The 26,670-nt window shown below is 44.9% G+C and overlaps 2 protein-coding genes across 10 annotated transcripts in view; one reads left to right on the top strand and one right to left on the bottom strand.

Annotated features, from left to right (window-relative positions):
• ENPP6 (ectonucleotide pyrophosphatase/phosphodiesterase 6) overlaps nt 1–26,670 on the bottom strand; it is a 206,197-nt gene that overhangs the window by 88,655 nt on the left and 90,872 nt on the right. The gene's annotated exons all lie outside the window — the stretch shown is intronic.
• The window catches only part of STOX2 (storkhead box 2), a 126,066-nt gene that overhangs the window by 38,774 nt on the left and 60,622 nt on the right, over nt 1–26,670 (top strand). The window contains exon 1 of one of the 6 annotated variants that reach the window (XM_048942095.1): nt 23,946–24,625. The exons of 4 other annotated variants lie outside the window; for them this stretch is intronic. In XM_048942095.1, the coding sequence (XP_048798052.1) occupies nt 24,460–24,625 (166 nt within the window). In that variant the 5' untranslated portion in view covers nt 23,946–24,459. Of the gene's footprint in view, nt 1–23,945; nt 24,626–26,670 lie in introns of those variants that run through there. One more of the 6 variants, XM_048942099.1, reaches the window with a different exon arrangement.

Here is a 26,670-nt window from a genome sequence, read left to right as displayed (position 1 = left end):
ACATATGGAAAACTTGCTATTTATAAGCATGTGATTATGTCGTAAAACTATTCCTCTCTTATTCTTTTGCCCTTCACTTGTTTCACTGTGTCTGTCGGTCTGGGCTGGAAAGCAAAGTCCTCCTTAATATCATAGGATCACGGAATCATTTGAGTTGGGAGGGACCCCTACAGGCCATACTGTCCCACTCCCTGCAATGAACAGGGGCACCTTCAGCTCCATCATGTACTCAGAGCCCTTCCAGCCTGACTTTGAGTGTCACCAAGGATGGGACATCCATCACCTCTCTGGGCAGCTTGTGTTCTTTCCCCTTGTCCTGCCACAGCTGACCTTGCTGAAGATTCTGTCCCCTTCTTTCTTACAGCTCCTTTAGATCCCGGTACAGAGTAGATGTGCTGCAGGCTGAAGGTGTGCTGGGCTGTGTGCAACACTCCTGCCATCACTGAGAGGAGTGGTAGAGACCTCTTTGGTGTGTTTGTGCTAGAACAGTAAGCATCTGATGGTATACCTCAGTCACAAAGAGCCTGTGAGAGAAAGATGTGGAACCAGCTGGTAGGAGATTGCATGGTTAGAAATTACAATGCAAAGGATGCATTTTTCTTGAGTTGTTCTGCTAGTGGAAAAGAGCTTGAATCTTAGAAGCAGCCAATGCTACAGCAAAATATCCAACAACTCTACAGGTATAATTATTTGCTTGACCTGCACAACACACTAAGGACTGTCAGCGCTATAGGCCAGTCATTAGCATGAGAGCTTAATGCTAACCACTAAGCAACAATTTTTCCTCTGTGTACAGTGCAGGACAGAGTATGCTGCTGGAGGAGGCAGCGTGGTGTGGTGATGGCCTGGTCCCTTGTGCTGTATTTTGAAGGAAACTGCAGAGAAGGCAAAGAGGAAGAACATTAAGTATCACTTCTACAAGTGGAAATCTGAATAATGAGAGACTCAAAGGAGGATGGGGTGCTGTAAAGACTTCTGTACTAAAAGATGGTATGAGGAGTTATTATTTTCATGTGGTCTGGGGATTAGGCCATGATAAATATGCTTCAGTGACACTGAAATCTTGTGAGCACATCCTGCGTGACTTGGTCAAAAATGCTGCAAATTGTAGCTGGTTACTCTCTCAAGATTTTGACTCTATTAAGCCAGAAGTGCTGCAAGAACCATGAGGAGTTGTTATCCCTAGCAGTGACCTCCAGGATCTCCTTTCCTATTTGAGGGTTTTGTTCTGTCTCTGCTGTAAATGAAGCTTTTTGCTAGTTTTTTTCGGCTCAATCTCAGTCAGGTCTGAATCTGTGGGCTCAGCCCCAAACCCTTCTGGATTTTCAAATGATGTCTGCTCTGAGATTGTGATTGCAAAAGATATTTAGTCATTTGGGTTTTAAAAGTTGTCTCTCTCACAACAATCCATCCATGGCAAAGATGTAGTCAGCTTTGAAATTACAGGATTTAAGGTGTTAGAACCATCACAGTTATGTTCTAACAGAAAATTGGGTGACAATACTGTAGGTCAGAGGTTGCGATTCCTCACCAGAAGAATATTTGGAAGCTTTATTACAAACACTGTGTCTGCTTTCCTTTGGGCTCTTGGAGACCTTTGGAGGCCATCAAAGCAGCTGCAACAAGCTCAGCATTTCGGCAGCTTCACAGCTACTTCTGCCATAGGCAACTCGAGGGCTGGTGTGGAAGGCAGCTGCAGGACAGGGCAGTGCCCAAGGTGAGGGCAGCTCTCTGTGGTGGCACATGGGGATGGAGAACCCCATAGAAAGAGGATTGCATCAGACTGATGGCTTGGGGCAGTTTGGCAGCGAAACCTGTTCCTTGCACCCGCTTCCCTGGTTGCTGACAGTTATTTGCAATTCCTGGCTGCTTATTCCCTAGCATAGCTGCTAACCACCTGTCTGCCCAGTGCACTCCTCCTCCCACCCCACCACAAGCACACCCTGCTCGCTCACTTGCTTGTTGGCCGACAGCAGCAGATTTTCTGCTCAGGTCTGTCCATCAGCTCCAACCATCCTGGGCCATTGCAGCCCCCCAGCTCTGGCAAAAGGTTAGTGAAAGCCTGCTTACATTCCTCCATGCCTTCTGTTTGTAATTTCTTCGTGTGCTCTTGTTTAATCCGAGTTTTGGGGGGGGGGACATTGAAGAGAAACATAGCAAGAAGAAAATGCGCTCATGGGTCAAAAAAAAGTTGTGTGGGCAATCATAGAATCGTTGGAGTTGGAAGGGTCCTTAAAGGCCATCTGGTCCAACTCCCTGCAATGAACAGGGACACCTGCAGCTCTGTCAGGTTCTCAGAGCCCCTCCAGCCTGATGTTGGCTGTCTCCATGGACCAGGCTTCCACTATCTCTCGGGACAACCTGTGCCAGCATTTCATTGCCCTTAGTGTAAAAGATGTCTTCCCTACATCCAATCTAAATCTCCCCTCTTTTAGTGTGAAACCATTTTCCCTTGTCCTGTCACAGCAGACCCTGCTAAACAGTCTGTTCCCTTCTTTCTTATAGATCTCCTTTATACACTGAAAGGCCACTCTGAGGTCTCCCTGAAGCCTTCTCTTCTCCATGCTGCACAGCCCCAGCTATCAGCCTGTCCTCATAGGGAGGTGTTCCATCCTTTGGATCATTTTTGTGGCCCTCCTCTGGTCATATGGAAGGACAGAACACAGCATGGCATCTTGCTTCTCACATTTAAGGAACAAATTTTTTAAAAACTGATTATAGTTGAAGTAAACATTTGAAAGCATCTCAGAGCTTGGAAGGACACCCAGGAGAGGTGTGGGATCCTTGAGTGTCCATGTGAGAAGCACTCTGGCAGATGGGGATGTTTCTCAGAGGAGCTTGATGGCTTTGCAAGCATGTCACAAAGTTTCTCTGCATAGGAGGCAGATGCCAGTAGTGCTGGATGTTGTGGCAGTGTGCAATTCGTAGCATCTGAATGAGGAGATTAGGAAATGACAGCAGGATACTGCAGCAGAGAGGTAGTGTTTTTTCAGGTGGGTTTCATGTCTAAGTGAATTATTTTGTCAGGTGTAAATGTGAGAACTTACCGTCAGCACTCCTGAGCTGCTAAACTTTCCCCAGTAGAAGCTTGCCTTTAAATGAGCTTTCTGGAACATCGTCCCAGTGCTGCTCTCAGGTTAATTGTTCCAGGTTGAATTTTCTTTTGGAGACTTAAGTCATTTCTCACGTTCTCAAATTATGACCTCTTTGCGTCAGCAGGGCATCTGGTAACACCTATATTTAGGCCACCAAATGCACCGTGTTATGAAAGGGGTTTTTTTTTTTCTCCCTTTTTAGGGGAAGCAGGGGGGTGTGGGAGAGGAGATCTAAAGCTGGTTTTGTTTGTAGCAGGCTTATTTCTGCCTGAGGAAGTGCCTTTGGCTTAGGGGAGAATCTTTTCTTCAACTCACAAAGTTCTGCTCTTACGGAGAAAGCTAGAAAGTGAAAGATTTCTTACTGTGCCTTCTATTCCTCAAGAAAATTTGAGGTGTGCCAGAATATATGCGCTGTGTCTCACCACACAGCCTTCAAAGCAGCAACCAGAACAGCTCCGATTGCCTAGGAAGTTGCAAGGCTGATACTAGCTTCCCAGAGCACACCCCGAGTGCCTTGCTGAAGGGCTGCAGGTGGTAAATGAGTCTCTCATCTTCTCATCAAATGAGCTGGCGAGGAGCACCCCCAGGCCCTGTATTTGGTGCTGCCATTGCAGTGATTTCTTGTTCCTGCTTCCTCCCAGAGTAACCACGGCCTTTCCCTATCGTCTGATGTTGCTCAAGTGCAGAAGATGCATGCTGAAGCTCAGGATCAGGTCCAACAGGCAGTGTCCAATGTGACCTAATGTGGGATTTTTTTGAATAGTTCGTTTTTGATGAGCATAATGTAGTAGGTGCCGGTGCCAGTAAGTGTTCTGCATATATATTACTGAGTATATTGCACAGAAAGTTAGTGTTTTGGCCTGAGATAAAACAGAAGAAAGGAAAACTTCAGATGTTTTATGTAAGCCTGTGTACTTGGCACAAAGCATTCTTGGTGGCAGGAGCAGTAGAGGCAACACAAGATTTGCCTTCAGTAATGAGGCCTACTGCGCATACTTTCTGGCTTACATGATGCAAAAAAGCAGATATCCAAGGTCGTACATGTATAATGTGTGAGTGTAATAAGCAGCCTGTTTTCCTTAAGATAACTTTGGAATCTGTGTGCTAAAACCTAAAGTTAAAAGCTCTGAAGGCAAGTGCTTGCAGAAAAAAAAAAAAAAAAAAGGGTAAATTTGTAATTTGTGGTACAAACTTAACTTTTGACACTCTTTTACCTTTGGATTATGACAGACTGAGACTCAACTGGGGTATGTGTATGGGGTTCACTATCTCTGAAGTAGAACATATATGATGGTTTTCTGTTCTGTGGTCGGAGAAGCCCTTTGAGGAAAGGAAGTGATGCTGCTAACATTTTGCAGCTGAGAAACAGAATATGCGGTCATACACTGTGCTTTTTCACAGGACTTCTGCTTCATACTAGCTATGAAGTAGGTGTATTAGGGAAACACAGCAAGGCCCGCTTGTTCTGTGCTGCAGAACATATCTTATGTCAGTGGGCTTGTCTGACCTATAACATTATTATGTTCCCATGGGTGTTCATACATCTTCTCAGCAACAGGGCATCTTTGTATGAAGATAAAGGGAAATTAAAATGCTTTTCCTGAAACTATGCAAGGATCCTTGTTAGGCGCTTTCAAGGAAAGACTCATTTCATGACTTCAGTTATTATGTGCAAATGAAGAACATTGACTTTGAAGTATTCACTGCGCCCTGCTGGAGAGCATGGCTCTGCCATGTGGCTTCCAGTGGACCAGGAAGGAAATGAGCTGCATCTCTGTCATCCTACGCTGTTTGCTTTGAAAGAGGAGTATTTCTGTTTCAGATAGAGAGTTACTGTAGAGCTTTAAAAGGGTAATGCCCTTTGGGCTACTTCATCATGAAAATAATTTTTTTCATTGACTACAGGAAAAATGCAGGTGTGTCCATATGCCATGCATTACATTGCCTGCTGAAGTAGCAAGCAGCAGCCCATGCAGTGCTGTTGTTGAGGACTCATTTGGTTACCCTTAGGTCAGGGCCTTGCCTAGATGAAAGGCTCAGGTTGAATTAGGTAAGGTGCTGAAACTGTATTACGACAAACACAAGGCTGTTTGACTTGCTTCACATCTCAGGGGAAAGCCCCTGAGCTAATGGCACAGAAATGATGTTCAGCTGTTGCCTGGTGAATATTGAGGAAAAAAGCAGGAATGCAGGTATGTGTCCTGCTGAGTTGGCTTTGTTGTGCTGACTGGGCCCACCTGAAGCTCTACAATGCATTGAAGGGCACACTAGCTCCTGAATTCAGCATCTCTGGAGTATCCAGCCTCCCTCATTGTAGCATCTGCCATTTTGTCCAGATCGTACTGGCACTCACAGACTTCAACAAAAACATGCAAACTTTAGACTGTGGCCCTTTGCCAACCAAGCTTATGGGGCAGAAATGGGAAGACTGGTCCCTGCCTTCACTCTGGGGGAGCAAGCATTCTGTAGAGGCTTTGCTTCCTATCCCTTTCCATTTGGTAGAGAGGAAAGGTGAAAGACGAGCATAAAACCTGGACAGTTCTATGGATTGACAGACCAGGGCCAAGCATGGACATGATGTTAGCAAGCTTCTACTCCTAAGTATCTCCTTTTTATTCCAGTTTAGAGCAGAAGTTTTCAGTTTGGGAAAACTTTATTTATTTTAAAAGAACTGTTTTGCTGTGACATCTTCATGTGTGAGTGTTTTTCAAGATCAACTTGAATAACTTACGTTTTCCTCTCTGCATATGGGTGCAGTGTGTTTGTAGCATGCTGCATGTATGTATGCAAATATTATATTTATGATGTAACTTAGAATCACAGAACCATTTCAGTTGGAAGGGAATCCTAAAGACCATCTGGTCTAACTCACCTGCACTGAACAGGGATACCTACAGTTCCATCAGGTGCTCAGAGCCCCTCCAGCTTGACCTTGGGGGGCACCCATCACCTCCCTGGGCAACTGTGCCAGTTCCTGAACACCTTCGTTGTAAAACACTTCTTCCTTATGCCCAATCTAATTCTCCCCTCTTAGTGGGAAACCATTTCCCCTTGTCCTATCATCACAGACCCTGCTAAAAAGTCTGTCCCCTTCCTTCTTATAGCTCCTATTTTGATACTGAAAGACTGCTCTCAGGTTTCCCCAGAACCTTCACCAGGCTGCCCAGCCCCAGCTCCCAGCCTGTCAAGCTTCCTTGAACAGGTTTCCATTTTGACCACCTCTGTTAAATCTGATTTTGAGTAGAATGCTAATAAAATTAGTTAAAATGTGCAAGTCTTACTTCTTGACAAATATTTGTAGTTCTCGGAGTGGATCAGAAATTCATAGTCTGTTACAAGATAATTTATGTTAATCTTTTTAAAGGCAGCAGATAAGATTTCAGAATCAGATTAAATGTTTGTATTCCACATTAGGAGACCTCCCTGGCTCTGTCTGACAATCGATAAATCCTCTTTAGGCTCTCAGTTCTTTGGTCTGCACTTACCTCTTTCATGCTGCACGTGAAGGACCTTTCATAGGCTCTTAATGCATGTTTATTTGGAAGTTGGAAGCTACATCAAACACTTGACCTTCTCTTATGTCTATTTCTCTCATTTCTCTCTGTTTTGTTTCTTCTAGCTCAGAGCACAGAGATGGGTACTCGCAGTGCACTCGGTTTCATCGCTTCCAGAATCTATTTCTTACTGTCCAGGCATTTAGGACAGGGGCAACCATGTCACACTGTGCTATTCAGCCTAGTGACTATCTTGTGATTAAGTCTCACCATAGCAGGGCTGGACAGCATCTCTGCTCCCTCTCAGCACGAATTTCCCAGTGCTCAGAAATGGGAGGTGAGGTGGCAGACAGCCCGCAGACCCAGCGTGGGATGGCGAACGTGCAGATGTCTGCTGCGAGCCCGTACTGAGAATGTTTGCACCATTTGTTAGTAATTTTGGAAAACAGCAGGGGTTAACGAAGTAAATATTTGTCATGCAAACAGTGCATCTTGCTTAATATCCAATGATGTCATTGTTTAGCCGTGTGTAGCCTATTGCTTGTGTATGCAGCAGGGGGCACTGTGTGGTGCTTAGCTTAGACTGCAGCAAAATTCTGTCTGCTTCACTCAGCTGCTTTAGAAATACTTCTTGTGTGTCTCGGTCACTGTTGAGTATACTTTGTGTGTGTGTTTTGCTAGATTCTACCCACTGTGTCTTCATAATATCTAGAGACAGCACTTCCACGGGCAGTCTGTGAGGAGTTTGCATTTTGAAAAGTATATTTATATGTAATAATCACTTTTATTTCATCTGCAGTCGTCTTTGTCACCGTGACCCCTCATAAGTATCCAACACAGTAACAAGGAAGGACAGACAGAACCCTGGCCCTGCAAAGATCTTGTACCTGATCCTGCTATGGTAGCGTAGATGATCTCGTAGAAAAAGAGGGTCAGTATTTAAGAATTTGCAAATATAGAGCTTGGAGACTTAAGTGCTTTGATGGTTTCTACACGCAGGCTGTCTTGCACAATGCCATAACTACTTTTCAACAGAAAAATAATCTGAAAATAACTTTTTGGGAAGCTGTCTGATATAAAAAGTGTGTGGGATGGTTCTTAAAGTTTCATCACCCTACACTAGAAAGTAGCTTATATCTCTATCATTTTTTTAGTACATTCATCTTGCCTGGTTCAAAAATAAAGTAAGACAAGAGTTCATGGTGTTTAAATGAAATACATCAGGGATGGAAACTTTCTTCAGGAGATGAAGTGAGCTGTTTGTTCTCTGAAAGATTAGTGTATTGGGGTCAGACTCTGTCGTGTGTGTTTGCGGATGCAGTCTGGGATGTAATTCTGGTATTCCATAATGACACTGCTGGATTATTTCTATGCTAAGAGCGATGTCCTCAGTATACACCGAAGTTTCAAGTGCCCAGTAGCTGCTATCTTATCCAGTGAGGCAAGCTCACTAATGAGTACAAATCTGTGGTAGTACATGGAGGCTCCTCACCTGAGCTCAAGTCCTTTGATCTGGAAATTGTGGGGGACAATAAGATGTTTGAGGGAGATACCACTGCCTCCATATTCTTCCTTGGCTGTGCACTGCTGGCCACTTTAGGAGACTGAATATTAGGCTGGACATATATTAGGGTTTGCTGTGGCCTTGTATTTTAATAGCTTTATAATTCTTAAGTGGGGGGGGAAGGACCTATTGAAAGTGTTTCTTGTGCAGATGAATCATACATGTAAAGCAGCCTCGTGTGCCTGACAAACGGCGTTCACTGCTTGGCTATCAGAACATAAATCACAGTTAAAACCCGCACCCATTGAAGGTTTCTGTTCAGTTTATTCAGATAGCTTTCAGTCTTCATTTAAGAATGTGTTTTGTTAGATGCTTTCAAATGGTTTTGTGTATTTTTTAAATATCTTATTAAAATGGCATTAACTGGATAATTGCAAATTAACATTTCCTCCCCCCCACCTCCCGTATTCCATCAGCTCCACAAATAGCTCTCTAATCTGCTGGGTGCTGGAAAGCAAGCTGAATTAGTTGCTTTATTTAATGTCTGTATGTTGTTTTTAGAGTCAGTGTATTTGCACAGGTTACAAATGCTCTCTGCTATTCACATGACAAAAAAAAAAAAGCAAAAAACCAAAAAACAACTAACCAACCAACCAAACAAACAAAAAAAACCCCAAAAACAGCAACAACAACAACAAAAAAAAAAACACCAGACTTGGGATGAAGTTGATTGCAGGAAACCCAAAGCAACCTTCCTTTCAACCCGAGTTTCTGAGTGATGCATGATGTTCCCCATCCCACACCATTTCAGGAGCCCATCTGCTGTGGCAAAAGACAGGCCATGACTGCATGCCAAGGGAAGTCCTCTCCCCACCTTGCCAGGCAGGCACACACTGGGGCAGTGCTGCAGGTGCCTGTCTCCTGTTTGTGGGGCCCATTGCATAGTTGCCACCCCCAAAGGAATGGCTTTTCTCCAGCAGGGCCTTGCTACAGCCTGCCTGGGCTTGGCCACCTGGCTTTAGTCTGGGGTGCTTTGATCATCCCCAACAAGCCAGTCCTGTCCACATGCAAATGCTTACTGTGAATCCAAGTACTTGGCTAGTTTGTAAACAGTAATTGTTTACTGGTAAAATATGGTTGTGAAGAATAGGAAAAAAAGGTGGTAGAACCACAGAATGGTTTGGATTGGAGGGGCTCCTTAAAGCCCCCCCAGCCCAATCCCTGCCATGGGCTGGGTGCCCCCCACAAGCTCAGGCTGCCTAGGGCCCTTCTAACCTTGGACTCCTTCAGAGATGGGGAACCCACAGCTTGGGACAGCAGTGCCAGCACCACACCAGCCTCATAGTGGAAGTTTTCCTCCTAATATCTAACCTAAACCTTCTCTCTTTTAGTTTAAAGCCATTTGCCCTTGATCTGTCACTATCAGACCTTGTAAAAAGTTGCACCCCCTCCTACTTCTAAGCTCCTTTCAAGGACTGGAAGGCCACGAAGGGATCTCTTTGGAGCCTTCCCTTTTTTTTTACACATCTAGATTGAAGTTTTTACCATGTTTGCATTAACTTATGAAATTTCATGTTTTATATTCTGAGTAGAGTGAATAAAGATGCCACAGAAGTAAAGTGGCTTCCTCTCAGTCTTCACCCTCCTGTACAGGTGTCAGCATTGTATTTATACCTCTTAACATTTAATAGATGAAGCTCATATTCATTTGCAAAACTAAGAGCAGTGTTGTGGGAGATGAAAAGTACACTTGGACTTTTTTTTTCTTCACACCATATAGGAATGGAAAATGTAGGACTGCATTAGTGTACTTTCTACTGTCACAGACTATTACATGCCGGGGGGAAAAAAGAAGTCAGATCCACAGCTGAGCAGATGGCATTCATGAGTCTCCCTGCGTAACACCTCCCACATGGTGAGGTGGGCGGTGAGCTGGGGCCCAGCGCTCGATGCTGGAGGCAGGATGGGTGCTGTGCAGGATGCAGGGCTGCTTGCATCAGGCCTCCATGGGCAGTAACATGTGCCCACAGCCCAGCTCCCCACCTGCACTGCTGCCGGCTTCATGCCCCAGCCGCTGCCTGCCCAGGCTTGGCAGGTGATAGATACCTATTTATCACTTTACAGTAATAAGGTTGGTTGCTAACTGCGTGCAGGGCCGTGGCATTAGTGTCGCTGCAGACAGAAGGTACTTTCTGTTGATTTTCAGTGAGTTAAATGGGTGCACAGTGACATTTCTTTCCATAATGTCAGCAGCTAATTTGTCACTGAAGTACATCTATATAGGCGTAATTGTTTGTTACGTGTCTAGAAAGGTTGCATTATTTTTATATGCCTAGGAGGTAATAAGAGCAGTCAGAGAGAAGATAAAGAGAACAATTCTGAAGATGGGGTGAGATGATCTAAGAAGGATCCGTATTTCCCAGCATGGCCCATATGACAAGGCTTGCTGACACACAAGCTGTGCTTCATGCCCATTTGATGGCAGTTTCGTCATGCATCGCACCGAGTCAGCATGGGGTTTGCATTAACAGTTTAGTCAAGGGTAGCCTAGAAAAGTTTATTGCAAAGCTTTTGTGACCAAGAAGCAATATCATGGCATACAGCTGCTTGCCCACTGACAGCAGCTTTAACATGACAAGAAGGTGTTCATCTTAATGCCTCAATTGCTCATCTCCTAACATGGCCTGTAAGGGTTGGTGGCCCCCTGCCTGGCGGTGCTGATGGTGGTTAGAAGGCAGAGGTAACAGCTCCTGGTTGGCAGGAGGCTGCAGTCAGCAATCACTGCCTCCTCTCATTCCCCTGCCATGCAGTGCCTGGCCTCCTTCTGTCCTGCCTCCAGCAGGAATGCTGTGGGCTCCTGCTAACCCATTCTTGAGCTCCGATGGTAGAAATCCTTGTCACTTATCTCCCTGGCCCCAGGAAGGGTCAACAGTGACTTTTGTCATCATAGGAGAACATGCAGTGATCTGGGGGTATGTGCTTAATCCCTTGATGTTGTGTGGGGGCAGTGGTGTGTTCTGCATAGCTGCAGCTGCCTCAGGACCACATTCAGAACTGCTGCCAACATAAGGAATGCTTCTTTTTTGCAAATATGTAAGTAAATAAACAAGTTCAGCCCACATTAAGTCATCAGACCCAGAGTGATAACTCACTGGCCATCTGCTTCTCTCTTCAACGTTGTTTTTGTTGCCTGCTTTTCAAATACAAAGTATATCATGGAGAGCTTGGCCTATCATTTTCAGATAATTCAGTTGCTACTGTCATCCATGGGAACAGCAGGTGACTAGGGTTCATTTCTGGACACAGAAGTCATGATATCCAAAAAAAGGATGATTTCTAAGAAAGCCAAGCAAGCCACAAAGGCATGCATGTATTATAAGCGTGACTTAGTTTGTCAGAACAATTGTTTTGTTACTGGAGTTGTTTGTTTTTAATCTAAATACAGCAATTACCTATTTCTGGAAATATGGCATGCAGGCTTCAGTGATGGCTAAACAGAATTAAGTTTCTCTAGGAACAATCAGTACCCAATAAGTGGCCTCCAACACTTGAAAGATGTCCCTCCTCATAGTACTTGTAATAATTTGTATTCATGTTGCTAGATACATCTCTATAACTGGCACTAAAGCTATACACTGTTTCAGAAAGAACTTGTGCTGCAGGTGGTGTTCAATGTCCCCCTTTTTCCCCTTGAAACAGCAAAGAAAGTCTCTGAATCTCTGAATGTTCTATTTTTTTTTCACTGAAGTGTCTCACCATTGGTGAGCCCATGTTTCTTCTCTTAAGCATGATGTTATGACCTAGAAGGTCTGGGTTATTTACCTGATCATTCTAGGGGTGGTGTGATACTGCTATTAGAAGATGGGCATGGTGAGATTTGTGTTTCGGGCCAAGTCCTCTTTCAGCCTGTTCTCAAATCAGCAGGTTTCACACTAACTTTCAAGACTTAGCAATCAAAGGAGAATGTAGTTTTCTGAAGTGGCACAGATAAATAGGAATCTGTTCCTGCACCTTCTGAATCAAGGTCTTATCACTTTTGAAGTGGCCTGTTCAACATCTCAGCTTGCTAAAAGGAGATTCTGCATTACTGCAACTGTGTGCTCAGAGGCCAATGTTGCTGTTTGTCCTTTAAAAAGTAAAATCTGTTTGAAAACTTATCTAGCTGGTTGTACTGAAATGAGAAGTAATATTACAAATTTAAGTGACTTGTGAATGAAATAGAATTCTGAGCAAAACAATTATAATGTTACTAACATGTATGTCATGAACATTGTGGAGAAATCAAAAGGACTACCCACTAGAAATATAATTTATTATTTTTTTTAATAAATATTGGAACCATCAATATTATTTTGAATCAAATCAGTCATTGTTTGCTTTAATTGAGGACAGAATACTAGTAGTTTTTATTCATACTGAATGTTTATTTTGCTCTTGCACCAGGTTTTCGTTCATATCGTGAGCAGTGTGAGTCATTAGAAGCCTGAATGAACTGTGCTTATCAATTGTTTCTCCTGACTCCTAGGGAATTCTGCAAAGCAGATATCCTCTAACAATGATGTAGTGACCCAGCAGGGTTCCTCTAGTGATGCATTTTTAGCTGCACACCTTGCAGTAGTCTAGGTGCAGCACAGTATATGCAGCTAAGAATGTTGCCTCCTTCATCCCACCTCACCAAATCCATGTTCCTGAGCTCACTATCACCTTTCACTCTTTTCTGGAACATCTCTTATCTGGAACGTTATTGTGAGTAGACTTTCCCTCCTGAGCATGGGAAAGTGCCTGTAAAGGACTCATATCTAGAAGCAGAGGAAAGCGGCTCATCAAACAGGAGGCAGTCTCAGTGATGATTGTTTCTGTAGGCTGGGTTGCATTAGGTTGCAAACAAATCAACATTAAACAGCTTGAATAACTTCAAGCTTCGGCAGCCTGGCTTTTCAGGGTCACCAGTGGTTTAACTATGCATTGGCTGCTGGCCGGAGCACTTGCTTCCATTAACTGCTTCATTTTATTACAGGTTTTGTTAAGTCTTGGCACCTTTCCTGAGAGTGAAATTCAGTGTTCCTCAGACTGCTACTGTTGCTGTTACAGCCAGTTACCTTCCTCCTCACTGTGAATCTGGACAGCGATGTTTCTTGGTTTGTCTGGTGAAGCAGCTAGCCAGGAGCTAATATGAACAGGGTTTGTGAGTCCTTACAAGATAGGCAAAGTAAACACGTTCTCCAAGTGAACTCATTTTTCAATTATTTTGAGTTCAATATACCGAAATGGAGAAGGGGAGATATTGTGTGCCTAGGCTGGGATAGGGGCCAGAAATAAATGTCCTGCTGTCCTGCTTACCTCCAGGGCGTGCAGGTAGACAGGAGAACTGGGCCACCTATCGGCAGTTCAAGCTTCGCCCATCATCTCTAGCTTGGTGCCAGGACTCCATTTTGGTTTGCCTGCTGCCCATCCCTGCAAGCAACTCTCTTGTAGTTTAAGCTGGCAATACTTCTTGACTATGTTGCTAAACTTCAGGTTTTTTTCTCTTACCTTGGAAATCTCATCCTCCTACGTAATTACTTGTATTTGTTGAGAGCAATTGCAGTAGAGAAAAGGCTTGTTAGTTTATGGGATAAGAGAGGATAAAACAGCTCTCTCAATCCTCATTCCTTTTGTATGCATTGGAAGGCTCTTGGCAGAGAGATAGCTGGATTTCCAGTGCAGCAGGGAACCATGCTGGCTTGTAGTGAAATAATTGGTAGGTGCTACAGAAGATTATGTGATAAAACTTATATGCTACTTTTAAGTGGACAGGTTTTTGATAATTGCCCTAGGACCATTTATTATGTAAATAATTAGTCTTTCCAGATAAGGAGTAGGATACGATTTACATCTGAGAGATTTATGAATGCTAAAAAGGTAATACATGCACATATTGGCAGCTGTGTTCAGCACTAATTTGTATGTTTCATTTCATTCCTGAATTTTATTTCCAAAGCTTCAGACAATGCAGAATTGAGAATATGGCAGCTGAAAGCAAAGCAATTGAGAAATGTATTTGAAAAGCCTGCATATGATATCTGTTCCTTTTATAAGGAATACTTCCTTTATGACCTCCTCCTGCTTTGTATTTATCATTTCAAAGAACTTTGGGGGACTGTCTGTAGCCTGCATCTTCATGAAGCAAGTAGCCAAGGATTTAAAGTATTGTCATTGCTGGCCTGCAGCAGAAAACTGCAGGCGGTTTTAATCTCGGGGTGGGGGGGTTAAACCCAATCTTTTGTGTACAGATTAGGAGTGCAGGAGGATAGACTTAAGGGGTGTTAGTGGGAGTTTTTTCATTGGCAGTTCAGTAATAGCATCAGGCTTTGGAAAAACTTTTTTCCTCTTCTTTGTTATTTCAGTAATTACTATGTGGTGGGTAGAAATCCATAGGGTTTGTGTTCTTTTTAAGTACTACAGCAATGACACAGGGGTGTGGGCGATAAGAAGTACTTGCTTTTATAACTTTTTTACTCCTTGGACAGCTGAGGGCCCCTAAATGCCTTCTTGGATAGTCTATCACTGTTTCAGTCTTTGATGTCTATATTTATTTTGTCTCGGATCTGTCAGCTGCGATAATAACAAGATCCATGTTTGAGGTGGGGTAAGAAAAAAAAGAGGATTTGGCACTAGCATCACACTGACAAATCTGAAATGTACCAGAGAACTGTCTGACCTACCTTGTACTGCTCGGGCAATGGAAAGGTTCCCAAACATCTCCCTGGTCAAGAAACAAAACACAGGCAAGTCCCTGCATGCTTGCTTGTGGAGGTTCTCCTGCTTTCATTTAGAAACTAGGAACTGGTTGGCTGAGTATTTGGTGATTTCTGGAACAGCTGGGGTAAAAAGGGCTTGCAATTTTTATGTATGGAAACACTGTGACTCCCTACCAGAGCTGCTGAGATGAGCGCCATAACTAACAGGATTTACTGCAGTTGGTTTGGAAGGTATTGAGTTCAGCTCAATAGTGATCAGTTTTAATGAAGACTAAAGACTTTCCAGCTCTTCATTTTGCACATAGTTCTACTCAATGGAATTCTAATGCTAAGAAATGTACCTTTTCGTGTAAATGATCTCACTTAAGATGCTTGTTTCTTTTGAAAAAGATCTTTTTAGATATCCAGAAATATTAAGTGTAAGTGGTTTTCTGTGCCTCATAAAAATTCATTATAATATGAAAAGCGTTTTGAAAGAAACCTTCTCCTATGCTAGTGCCATTCACGTGCTATAAAGGATGTAAGTGTTCTTCTGTGGTGGGAGTGAGGAGTATGCTTTTCAGAGCTAGAGTGGAGCTTTGGGTTTTTGTTTGCTTGTTTTTTGTTTTCTGATGAGATTTTAGTTTATTCTTAATTTCACCACTTCAATCTGGCTATTACAAGGATATTCCTTTCTACTAAGATATGTTTTCTTTGCAACATCTACGTGTTTCACTTGTTCTCAGCCTTGACTTTGACAGGAAGGTCGTAGGTTGAAAAATTCACAGCAGAGACTGCTCTTATATCCAATATGACACTGACATGCTATGTTATAAGCACTTCTCTAAGCTGAGACTTTGGGTGCTGCTTCCTTCTGCTTAGCACATGGAGGAGGTAAGATCTTGTGCTGACCTTCTGAAAATCTGTGAGATAACAGTGCTCTGTTGGAAGCAAGTCCCTCTCCACATCTAAAAAGAGACAAATTAACAATAAAGCAACCAACAGCCACCCAGTAATACAGAACGGTGTATAGATAAAGCAGCAAAGCTTCCTGTGGCTGGTGCTTCAGAAGCTTCAGAAGCTAAGCAGAAGGGACAGCAAGGTGTAGTGACCAGCAGCAAGGCAGGGCAGCTGTCCCTGGAGTGGAGAACAGGGCTGCGCTGGTGTCCCACTGAAAACCAGCAACTAGAGTGCTGCCTCCACTGGGACACACTGCATCTGTACTGCAGTGGTGTGGTCCAGAGAGCGTTCAGGTTGAGAGCTTTGTGTTGTCTTTTGGTCAGGCATGTGTTGAGTCACCTAATTTCTGTCTGTGTTTATGGCTTCTCTCTTGAGATTTTTCCACTGCCCGAATACTGGTTTATGCCAAGACAGCCTCTAAATCTGAGACTATAATAAAATATCCAAGAAGTAATTAAATTACTCTGCTGTGAGGTGATGAATCAGTGCAATTTCACTGTTGGGAGTTTGTCTTGCTTGCATTCTCTTCAAGCCGTTCAGTGGGAACCATATGTTTTCAGTGCTAAACCTGTATTTTGAAAGCCTATTTGATATAGGCAGAACTTCATGCACGTGTGGAAGTAAATTCATGACAAGATGTTGTTTATAAAAGGTGGGGTACTCCATATTCAGGGTTCCCAACTTTTCTAAGGCTTTAAAGATCTCTGCCTGTTACACACACTGTATATGTATGTACATCTACAAAGTAGGCTCGCTATATGGCACAGCTGTATAAGCAAGAATTTTTAGAGGGAGCTTAGTGCTGGGTTGTTCGGCAAATGCTCTGCAGAGCTAGAGCAGCTGCTGGGATTTAGTTTCCTTGGTATGCTCCTTTGGTTTTGAAGGCTGTCAAATACATGCATTGTCCCTTTTGCAAAGATAGCTGCAGCTTTTTGTTTAAGTAATCCTTACAGACAAGGAGTTGGAATTTAAAACTGAAATATGGTTAAATCACAGCCATGCAACGAGCAAAGCGATGTCCACTTGCTGAAGCCAAGGGCATTCTATTCTTTCTCAGAAGATTTTTCCTTTATGTGTTGCCCACCTGACGTGCAGAATCTGCTGGTGCTTTGTGTTGCTGTAGCACAGAGGAGCTTCATCAGAGCCCAGGGTTTGCTCATAATGGTATGGTTGTGCGAACTCTTACGTGAGCATGCAGCAGAAACACAGGCTTAGGGAGGAATGGAAAGACATGTGTAATTAGGCTTTAAAAACATGATCAATATTGGCTTTTACTGTTCGTGCGTTCTACACTAGATGCTTACTTTCTGCTCTCTATTTCAAACTACCAAGCCAGAAGGATAGGCTGTTTGTCTAACACCATCCAGCTGGCCCCCATATATCAGTAGGTTACTTAAATACCAGGGTACTAATGACATGTGACACCAGTGGAAAACAAGAAAGTTGAGGTCAACATTTTTGGCAAATCTTTTGTTACTATATCCTTTGTGAGAGCAGCCGATGAATGAACTGGGCTGCTGTAGCTCTTCTTCTCCAAGGTTTTGAATTCTATAATATGTGTGGGGTCTAATCAATGCCTGGCTGTTTGGAAGTCTTTATACTATTCATGGCTTCCCTCTGTCTCCAGTTCTGGATGTTGAGGAGTTCCAGTCCATCTCCCATCCACTTCAGGTGACTCCCTCTGAGCCACGTACCAGGCAAGGCGAAGCGTGTGATGGGGTGAAGGCTGGATCCTGCAGTTTGTGTTGCAATTGGGTTAAGTCTTGGTGCCTGAGACTGGTAAGGAGTGTCTCAAAACAATTGGGTGCCCAGATTCGCAGCCCTTCTGCATCACTTGTCTTCAACGCAGAGGAAGCACAAATGCAATCAGAAGGGTCTGGGCTGAAAAAATACAGGGCAGTCTTTCTTCTCATAACAGAGACAGGTTTTTCTAAAAAGTCATGCAAGTTAAAATAAATACCACAGCATATAAGCCAGCACACAGAAAAATGAATTGGTGAACTACAGCATGTGTGCAGCAGCAGCACTGCATTCCTGTCATCACGCATTCCCGAAACATAACAGTGAGAGAAATATGATCCGAAACTGTTTTAAGAGGTGCTGTAATTAAGCCAGGATTACTATGCCAGTATAACACAACCTGATAGCATTCCAGAGTGAGACTGAAGACTTGCTTATGATAAGCTCTGAAATATTTTTCTTTTCTACATTTGAAGCTTTTTCTTGCTCACCTTTGACTTGGTGATTTTTCTCTCTGCTTTTGGCAGAGTTTCCCACAAGCCCCAGTCCCAGAAGTCGGAGCCAGCTCAGCTTCTCCAGTCCCACAGACCCACCAAGAGTGGCTGCCTTGTTTTGTGAGCTGGGCCACAAGCATGGACAAGTACTGGGCTTCTCTTGCATGTGTAACAGCTAGTACTGCTGAGAGGTGACAAGCTGAAAGCATTAGTGGTGGAAGTCTGAGAGCTGCCAGGAAAAGGGATCCTAGGATGAATCATAGAATGGCCTGTGTTGAAAAAGACCATAGTGATCATCTAGTTTCATCACCCTCCCACGGGCAGGGTCGCCAACCTCTAGACCAGGCTGCCCAGAGCCACATCAGCCTGGCCTTGAAGAGGCCAGGATATGCTGTGCTGGGAGCTTTCTGCCTGAGTATCTGCTTACAAAGGCTGAGAAGGGGTAGCAAGTACTTCCCAGAGCCAACGACAGTTACAGACTGCTGCCAGAAAGGAGTTTCACAATAGCATCTCATTCAGAGACTGAGTTCTGGCCTGTTTCCATGCTAGTGGCACATTTGATAATACAGAGCCATGCATGAAAGTGGGGTCATTTATGCAGCCGGCTGATTTTCCCCTTCGTGGACATATTAATATTAAGCCGTGCAGGTTGTATCTTTTCTCAGGGAGGTTACTGTGCAGAACTATACCTCTTAACAAAACCATATCAGTCACAGGTCATTGCCAAGGCCTATATGTTATATCTCAGCTCAGTGTTTTTCTCCAGTTCTTAATTACATATTTTCCACCTCATCTCTCATTAAGCTTTCTTCCCTCTCCTTCTTTTTACTGCTCTTCATCTCCTTGCATTACAGACTTCTTTTCTCCTCTTTATTTATTTATATATTTACTTATTCATTCATTTCTTCTCTCCCTCTCCCACTTTCTTAGGTCCTGCATTTCCTTTCCAGCATCTTGCAGCAGCCTATCTCCCACTTAAAAAAGTTGGAGATTTAAAAAAAAAAAGTTTCTATGAAGTTTAAAAGCTTACAAAGGTTTTTCCTACTTGATGTGCTGGGCCATTTCCAATATAAGGGAGAAACTGGCTTTGAACACATAGGCTGAGGTGATGATTTTACAGGGGAGGCGTGCAGTCCTCTCAGCAAAGAGGGGCACCGCTTTCCTCCTTGTGTGTCCTATGTCATCTGTTTTGACATTTTTATGTCAGTGCTTGCTCTGGTTGAAAACTTCATGTAGTTGGTCCCCAGGCCAGTCAAGCTGACGTGCCAGTAGCAGCCCCCCCTGCTATGAAGTCTGCTCCTCTGCCCTACAGAAACCTGTTTGCCAAGGGGAGGAAGAAGAAATGCTGCCCTGACTGAAACTTGAAATACCAGATTACATGAGAGCAATTGCCATGTACACACAGACAAGCACGCATGCAAACACACACATATATATAAAGTTCATACATATAGTACACATAGTATAGTACATGCATATAGTATAGTGCCATATCATAATCATAGATTTATAGAATGGTTTGGGTTGGAAAGGACCTTTAAGATCATCTTGTTCCAACCCCCTGCTATAGGCAGGAATTCCTCTCGTAGGCCAGGTTGCTCACAGCCTCATCCAGCCTGGCCTTGAGTGCTTCCAGGGATGGGGCATCCTCTCTGGGCAACCTGTTCCAGTGTCTCGCCACCCTCACAGTAAAGAACTTCTTCCTACTATCTAGTCTAAATCTACTCTCTTCTACTTTAAAGCCGTTTCCCCTCATTCCTGTAGGCCCCTTCAGGTACTGGAAGGCTGCTATAAGGTCCCCATGGAGCCTTCTCCAGGCTGACGAGCTCTCAGTCTCTGTAGGGGTGGTGCTCCAGCCCTTTGATCATCTTTGTGGCCCTACTCTGGACCTGCTTCAACAGCTCCATGTCCTTTTTATGTTGGCGGCCACAGAACTGGACACAGTAATTCCAGGTGGGGTCTCACAAGAGCATAATAGAGGGGCAGAAATCACTTCCCTCGACCTGCTGGTCACACTTCTCTTGATGCAGCTCAGAATATGCTTAGCATAGCCCAGGATATGGTTGGGAAACATATATAATTATTAACAATTACCAACTGTAATTATTACTTTTCAACAGTGGAAAAATGAGTTTATGAAACTGAAGTTGGGACCCGTGGCTGTATAGCAGTGCATTTGTCACTGATATCCTATGCTGTTTTGGGCCCCTTGTGTCCTTTTCTTTTTGCCTTTTTCCATCAGCAAGATGGGAATAGACCTGCTTAGCACCTAGTTAGTGCTTATGAAGATCAAAAGTGATAGATATCTGGAGTAATATTTGTTTTTTCACTTTTAAGAGATAACATAGAAGCTTTTCAGAAGCTAACATTTTTATTGCTTCTCCAAAAGCCCTCAGGCTCTCAATGATGAATTTTGGCTGAAGTAGCGTTGTGGTGAAAAGCTTGAACTCGTAAGAATCCTTTGTGGTGTTTTCAGTGTACCTAGGCCCCTTTTCATGAAATTTATAATGCTCAACCAGTACCTTTGGAATGGCTACTGTTATGTCACTGATTGGGAACTATTAGGCTAACAGAGAGGCGGGATGTTCATTTTTGGTTTAGTTCATTCTCTCTCTCTCTCTTTTTTTTTCCTCCCTGAGGTCTCTATGATCTATGGGTCTATTTAATCTAGTTTCACCTTTTTGGTAATTCAAGGAGATGGTCCCTGCTGGACATCAAATACCAGTGCTGCCCAGGGAGGTGATGGAATCACCATTCCTAGAGGCATTCAAGAAAAGGGTAGATGTGGCACTGAGTGATACGTTCTAGAATTAGACAAAACTTTACCAATATGCCACAGGCAGGAAAAAATACAAAGTGTAAATTAAAGCAGAATTTCACAACTGTTTCAGCCAAATGGAATAAAAAGTCCCCTTTCCCTACCTGTTGGAACCGTCTGATTAATCAGCAATTTTGTATTTGTTGCAGACTGTGCTTATGAGTGCCATAATGTCATTCCAAACAGGAGAGTTTGTAGCTGAGAGCTCTTCTTTTCCTACCTTGCTCTAACATAACTCTGTATGAATCCACGCATTTATTTTCTTTTACTAAAGACAACAACAACCTACACTAATTTGAAATGTCTAACAATATAATGTTCTTTTTTTTTTTTTTTTCAAAAGCCCTAAAATTTTGGCTTTCAATTCATATGAAGAAAATTACTTTATTTCAGTTTGGCCATTGAAGCAAAAAAATCAGTTATACTCACAGTTCTAGCTCTTTTTCAAAGAAAAGAGACAAAATTTAAACGTGGTCTTTAATTATATATTTGATTCATCCCAGTAACAAAACTCAACTTCAAACAATGCAAAAACAGGAGGAAACTTGCTCTGAATTCCTCTCTTCAAAGCAAAGAACTTTGCTTTCAGACAGCATGTCAAGAAAACTTGCAGCTGAAACCTGAAAAGATAGAGTAGAAGAAGCTTTAGCTGACCATAGTCATAATGTCTCAGGACTGAAGGGAGGCTTCCAAAATGGTTTTAAATTCATCTCCCTACATTTGAGAAGAGAAAGTGGGCTTTGTTAGATGGATTGCTTATTTCTCCCCCCTACCTCCAACTTTAATATGAAACAAATGTGTAGTCATAGGAGCAAAACATTACTTGTTCAAAATTGTCACACAATGGAGACTCATCCTGTTAACTGTCCTAAAGCCAGCCTGACTCCTACAATCAATGTGTAGAGGACATAAAACATAAATTGCAAACACTGTACTGCTCTTGTGACCATTCCTGCAAGTGTACAACTGAAGTCAATTCAAAGTACTTGAATCATTCCTGTATGTTGTCACTGGTTCATCAGTGTACAGCAAATTGCTGGAAAAGCACTGGGACATATTTTTTCCTGATAGTTGCAGTGGGGCACAGCACTGACTGTGTTAGAGCTGTCCCTCGCTCTCTTACTTGTTCAACTAGCCCTAAAACTAGACTCATGTTTTTAGTTTAGAATAATTACACAGAAAGATAGTGTCAGGATCACTGTGGTCTTGTCACTCCTCCAACCCTGCTTTGTTCTGTCTTTCTACTTCTTGACCTCATTTTTCCTCCTCATTGCTTATTCCTATTTGTCTCATTCCTCATATAATGCATCTTTTTCCATGTCTTTTTTAATGGAACGGAATGATATCTAGGGCTGTGTCTAGACTAGAAGAAAGGTTGAGTTTAGTTCAGATGTAGGTTGAAGTCAGCTGGCCAGGTAAAGGCTGCCTTCAGCCACTTCTTCTACAGCGTGAACATCATTTGCTCAACTTTCAGACAGTGGAAGGGGAGTTCATGCTCCTGGGTAGGATTTCATTTTGTTTTACATCCAGTGAAATGGGTAGGTTTGGGGGGGTTGACTTAGTTTGTGCTAACCGACCTATCCAGATCTGTCTTGGATTAGAAAAGTTGAGCGATTCTAGAACTTCTCTTTAGGTTTTTTTGGGTTTGAGGATGAAAATGTTCTATTATAAGCCTTGCGTAGGTTGATGAGTAAATTGCTAGATGAGTAAGTTGCACGATGGAAAATATCTTATATTTTCATTAGTGGTGCTCTGGGCCAGTTTTTTTGCTCATCTTACTTCTTTGCGTTTCTCCCAGTATACAGACATCAATGGAAATATGTAGCTCTCCCTGGTTTTTCACACTGTTGGAAGGAAATGAAAATGAATGAACAAGGACCCAATTTGTATTTGATTTCTTGACAGGTTTCATTCACATCATTTTGATACCATATGAACAGGGTGGCAGCAAATGGAACCTTGAATGACTCTTTGGTGTGTTGTCTGTCCAGAGGCTGAGCAGGGCCTGCTTAGATGAGGATGGGGAATGAACTCAAGGCTTCACGTCCACGGCCCTGATGGGAGCGCGTTTCCAGGCCTGTTCACTTTGATGTCCTAGTCACTCGCTGTCATCTTTCCCATATTGTGACACTACTGAAAGCTTTCAATTGCTGTCCAAATTACAGACCTCTGATTTTTCCATGCTTTTAGAAATGAGACTAAACCCTGTGGGAAGCAGCGTTCATTAATTATATTTTAAAAATAATACTAAAAAGTAAGCACAAGTGATTTATTAGCTGAGCTTAGGCAGCATCTTAATATCCCTGTGTCATAGTTTCCTTCACAGGTAACATTGTGGCATCACCTGACTCCAAGCGTACCCAAGAAACCAAGTCCCTCAGTGCAGTTTTGGTCCCCAGACCCCTCCATGCAGGCCACTGCTTCGACATGGCAGCAGGCACATGCACCAGTGGGGTGAGATGCGGGAGCCACGCACATCCTCGTGGCTCCAGTTTCCAAACGCCCTGCTGTGGTCCACCTCGGGCAAGCTGTGGGAGTCCTCCACCGGGCTCTGAGGAGGAAAGGAGCGCCTGGAGTATGCTGGGACGCACGGGGAAAGCCCCGCCGCCCGCCCGCGCTCCCCCAGGTGTGCTACGGCCGGGCGATGGGCACGGGAGCGGTGCCGCCCTGTCCCTGCCGCCCCTCGTAGGGTGCCTAGGGCTGGCAAGAGGGAAGAGGAGGGCGGCAGGGAGGGGGTCGGGCCACCCGCAGCGCACGGGGCTTTGTATGTAAATGCCCGCGCGCTGCTCGCGGAGCCCGGCGGGACCAGCGCACCGGGCCGGGGCTGCCATGAGCACGGACGGCGGCGCGGCTAGCGGCCCCCCCGGCAGCATCGCTCCCCGCTCCTAGCGCGGGGCTGGCAGCCGTAGAGCCCAGGGCGGCGGTGAGGGGGGCCGCCGCCGCCACGGCAGGGGGAGGCCGAGGGCCGCTGCCGGCCGCCGGGGCCTGAGGAACGGCGGGGGGGGTCGCGGTGCTTCCGCCGGCCCCGCGGCCGGGCGAGGCGCTCGCTCCTCCTTCCCCTCCTCCTGCTCTTTCCCCTCCTCCTCCTCCTCCTCCTCCTCCTCCTCCTCCCGCCGTGCCGGGAGCCGCCGCCGCCTCTCCCAGCGCCGGGCGCGCTGCGATTCGGGTCACAACCGGCGGCCGTGGGGTTTTCCTCGTTTGTTTGGGTCTTTTGTGTGGCGGCTCACAGTTGGCTAAGCACGGCTAGGCTGAATCGGGCTATTGTTTGGGATCCCGGAGCGTTCACGCTGCAGATCTCCCCCCTCCCCTTTTTTTCCTTTTTTTTTTTTTTTTTTTTTTTTTTTTTTGCCTGAGAAGCCACATAATGTGCCTTTCCTCCTCACGAATCTGGAAGCTGTAAGCCGGACTGATTGCAAATGAAGTGTAATGCATTGTGGGACGTGTGTAAAATTGGATCATTCGAGGGGGAGAGGGAAAAAAAGAGCGGCCGGGCCGTGCCGCCCGCGCCCTAGAGCAGGCAGCGGCACCATGGGCGCAGGCTGCGCCCCGGCGGCGCCGGCGCTGGGCTGACGGGAGCGCCGCGAGGCCCGGCCCGTGCTGCGCTGCTGCGGGGGCACCGCTCGGGCATCCTCAGCATGAAGAAGACGCGGAGCACGACCTTGCGGCGGGCCTGGCCTAGCTCCGACTTCTCCGACCGGGCCTCCGACCGCATGCGGTCCCGCAGCGAGAAGGACTACCGGCTGCACAAACACTTCCCGCCGGCTTTCATCTCGCAGGCGTCGCGGGGCTACATGACATCAGGTTGGTAGCACCGCCGGCGGGGCTGCGGGCTGCGGGCGTGCGGCTGCGGGGAGCATAACTTGCTATGAATAATGCAAAAAAAAAAAAAAAAAAAAAAAAATAGCGTACATCCACCATTTTGTACCTCGGCAAGATTCACGGCAAGGCCCTCGCAATATGGTGTTTAAAATCTATTAGCGGAGTGAAATAAGGCGGGGGGGAACGGTCACGTCTCAGCGCCGCGGAAGGGCAGGCGGAGAGGAGCGGGCGCACAGAGCGTGGAGCCCTTTGCTCCTTTTGTGCTGGGAGCATGTGCTGGGAATCTGCTGCTGCACGTTATGCTTGTAATGCAGCTGGCCCCGCTGTAAACCAGCGCTCCGCCGCGTTTGTCTGTCTGCGAGGGAAAAAGGGTCACCTGCCGTGGCCAGCCTGCCCCTCGTATGGACATAGGACCGTGAAGGTTGGAAGAGACCTCTGAGATAATCAGGTCCAACCGTCCTCTAGCACCTTGCCAGGCTCCGGCTGCATGTTTCTGCACTGGTGCAAATGACTGTAAACACATTAACATTTGGTGTCGGAGGTGCAGAATGGGAGCAGAGCCGAGTATGCGGGCAGTGCACACGTGCACCTATGTTCCTAAGGCCGTCACCATCAGGGGAGGCCGTAGGGAAATAGTGGGCACTGCACCAATGTGTTTGTGCGTGGGGAAGGGAGAGCACACACCAAACAAAAACCAGAAAGGCGGGCATCGGGAGAGGCTTTGCTTCGGCTAGAGTGCTGCTGCAATGTCAGAAAGCCTCCGTAATGTTAATGGAAGCTGCTTCATCCCGAAAAGCATCCGCATGGGCTCGGGGATTCAGACATTTCATAAACAGCAGAAGGAAGACTTGGGAAAATGCTGATGGGGAGGGGGTCGGGGGCAGAAAATCCTGGAAACCTCCTTTGTTGTTCTGCTGCCTGCTTATTGTGATGCTCGGACATAACGTTTCATTCCCACCGCATCAAATCCTAGTTTATCATGAAGGCTTGTTTTCCCTCTAAGGCTCGATTTAGGTTGAGTAGGCGGATTCCTTTAAAGGAGAAAAAGAGGGAGAGGGAGAAAATGAAGGTATTTTTCATGCATTACTGAAAACATTTCCAGTCCCCCCCCCCCCCCGATTACTGTTGCAAAGGTTGAGCTAAAGATTGTGGCTGTCAGTTACACACTTGCTTTGCTCTCTCTGTCTCTAATAAACATCTCTCTTTGGTTCTCATGGTTTGAAAATGCTGTGTGACTGCTCTTTCATTAACCTCCAGGCAGAAGGGGAAGAACATGCATTTCACTGCAAAATCTGCCCATGTGAGAGTACTGTGCCATTTTGGCAGTAGCCCTTCTGATTTTTTTCCCTCTTTCCTGGGAAGCCACAGATTGGGAGGAAATGACAAGTGTAATTTATTCCTGAGCAGCTGAAGAAAAAGAGAGCGGTTGTTGGGAGGGGGTGTTTGTTGTGTTGGCGCTGCAGGTTCTGCAGGCAGCTGGAGAGCCAAACCTGAGTGTGCGGCGAAGATTTTTGTTGTTCTTCATGGATGTGCTCACATTCCTGATGCAGAGATACGGAGCTGTGTTGGTCCTGCGTAACTCAGTACTTCAAGGCTGGAAACCCATTTTTAAAAGAGAAGGCACTCACTTGTGCCAAGTGGTGTGGGTTTTGCTTGTTTTTAATTCTTCAGGGAAACACTTTGGCTCTGTAAAAGCTTTATCTTGGCAAGGTTGCCTCAATCCACGTAGGTGTTCGAGCACGAGCGATCCTTAGAATGAGATGTGTCACCCAGCATTCTCTGAACGATGACTGTGTTTTTAGGGGCCTATGAGTATGAAATCCACTCTAAAATGAATCTCTGGACCCCCTGAGTACTGTGTTTATCCAGCATGTTGATTTAAACTGCAACAATTGAAGAAGGATGGATGTCACATTTAGTTTGAGCAACCTGCTCAAGTTGTTGGAGGAATGCTATGTTGAAAATTGAAGTCAGAAATGTTTTAGGAAGAACCTGATTGGCTTCTAGCTGGAAATGCAATTGTTCTC

Source organism: Lagopus muta, chromosome 4 (assembly GCF_023343835.1).
Source record: "Lagopus muta isolate bLagMut1 chromosome 4, bLagMut1 primary, whole genome shotgun sequence".
NCBI classification, from domain to species: domain Eukaryota; kingdom Metazoa; phylum Chordata; class Aves; order Galliformes; family Phasianidae; genus Lagopus; species Lagopus muta.
Note: the sequence above shows the minus strand (reverse complement) of the source record. Positions and strands in the feature narration are given on the sequence as shown.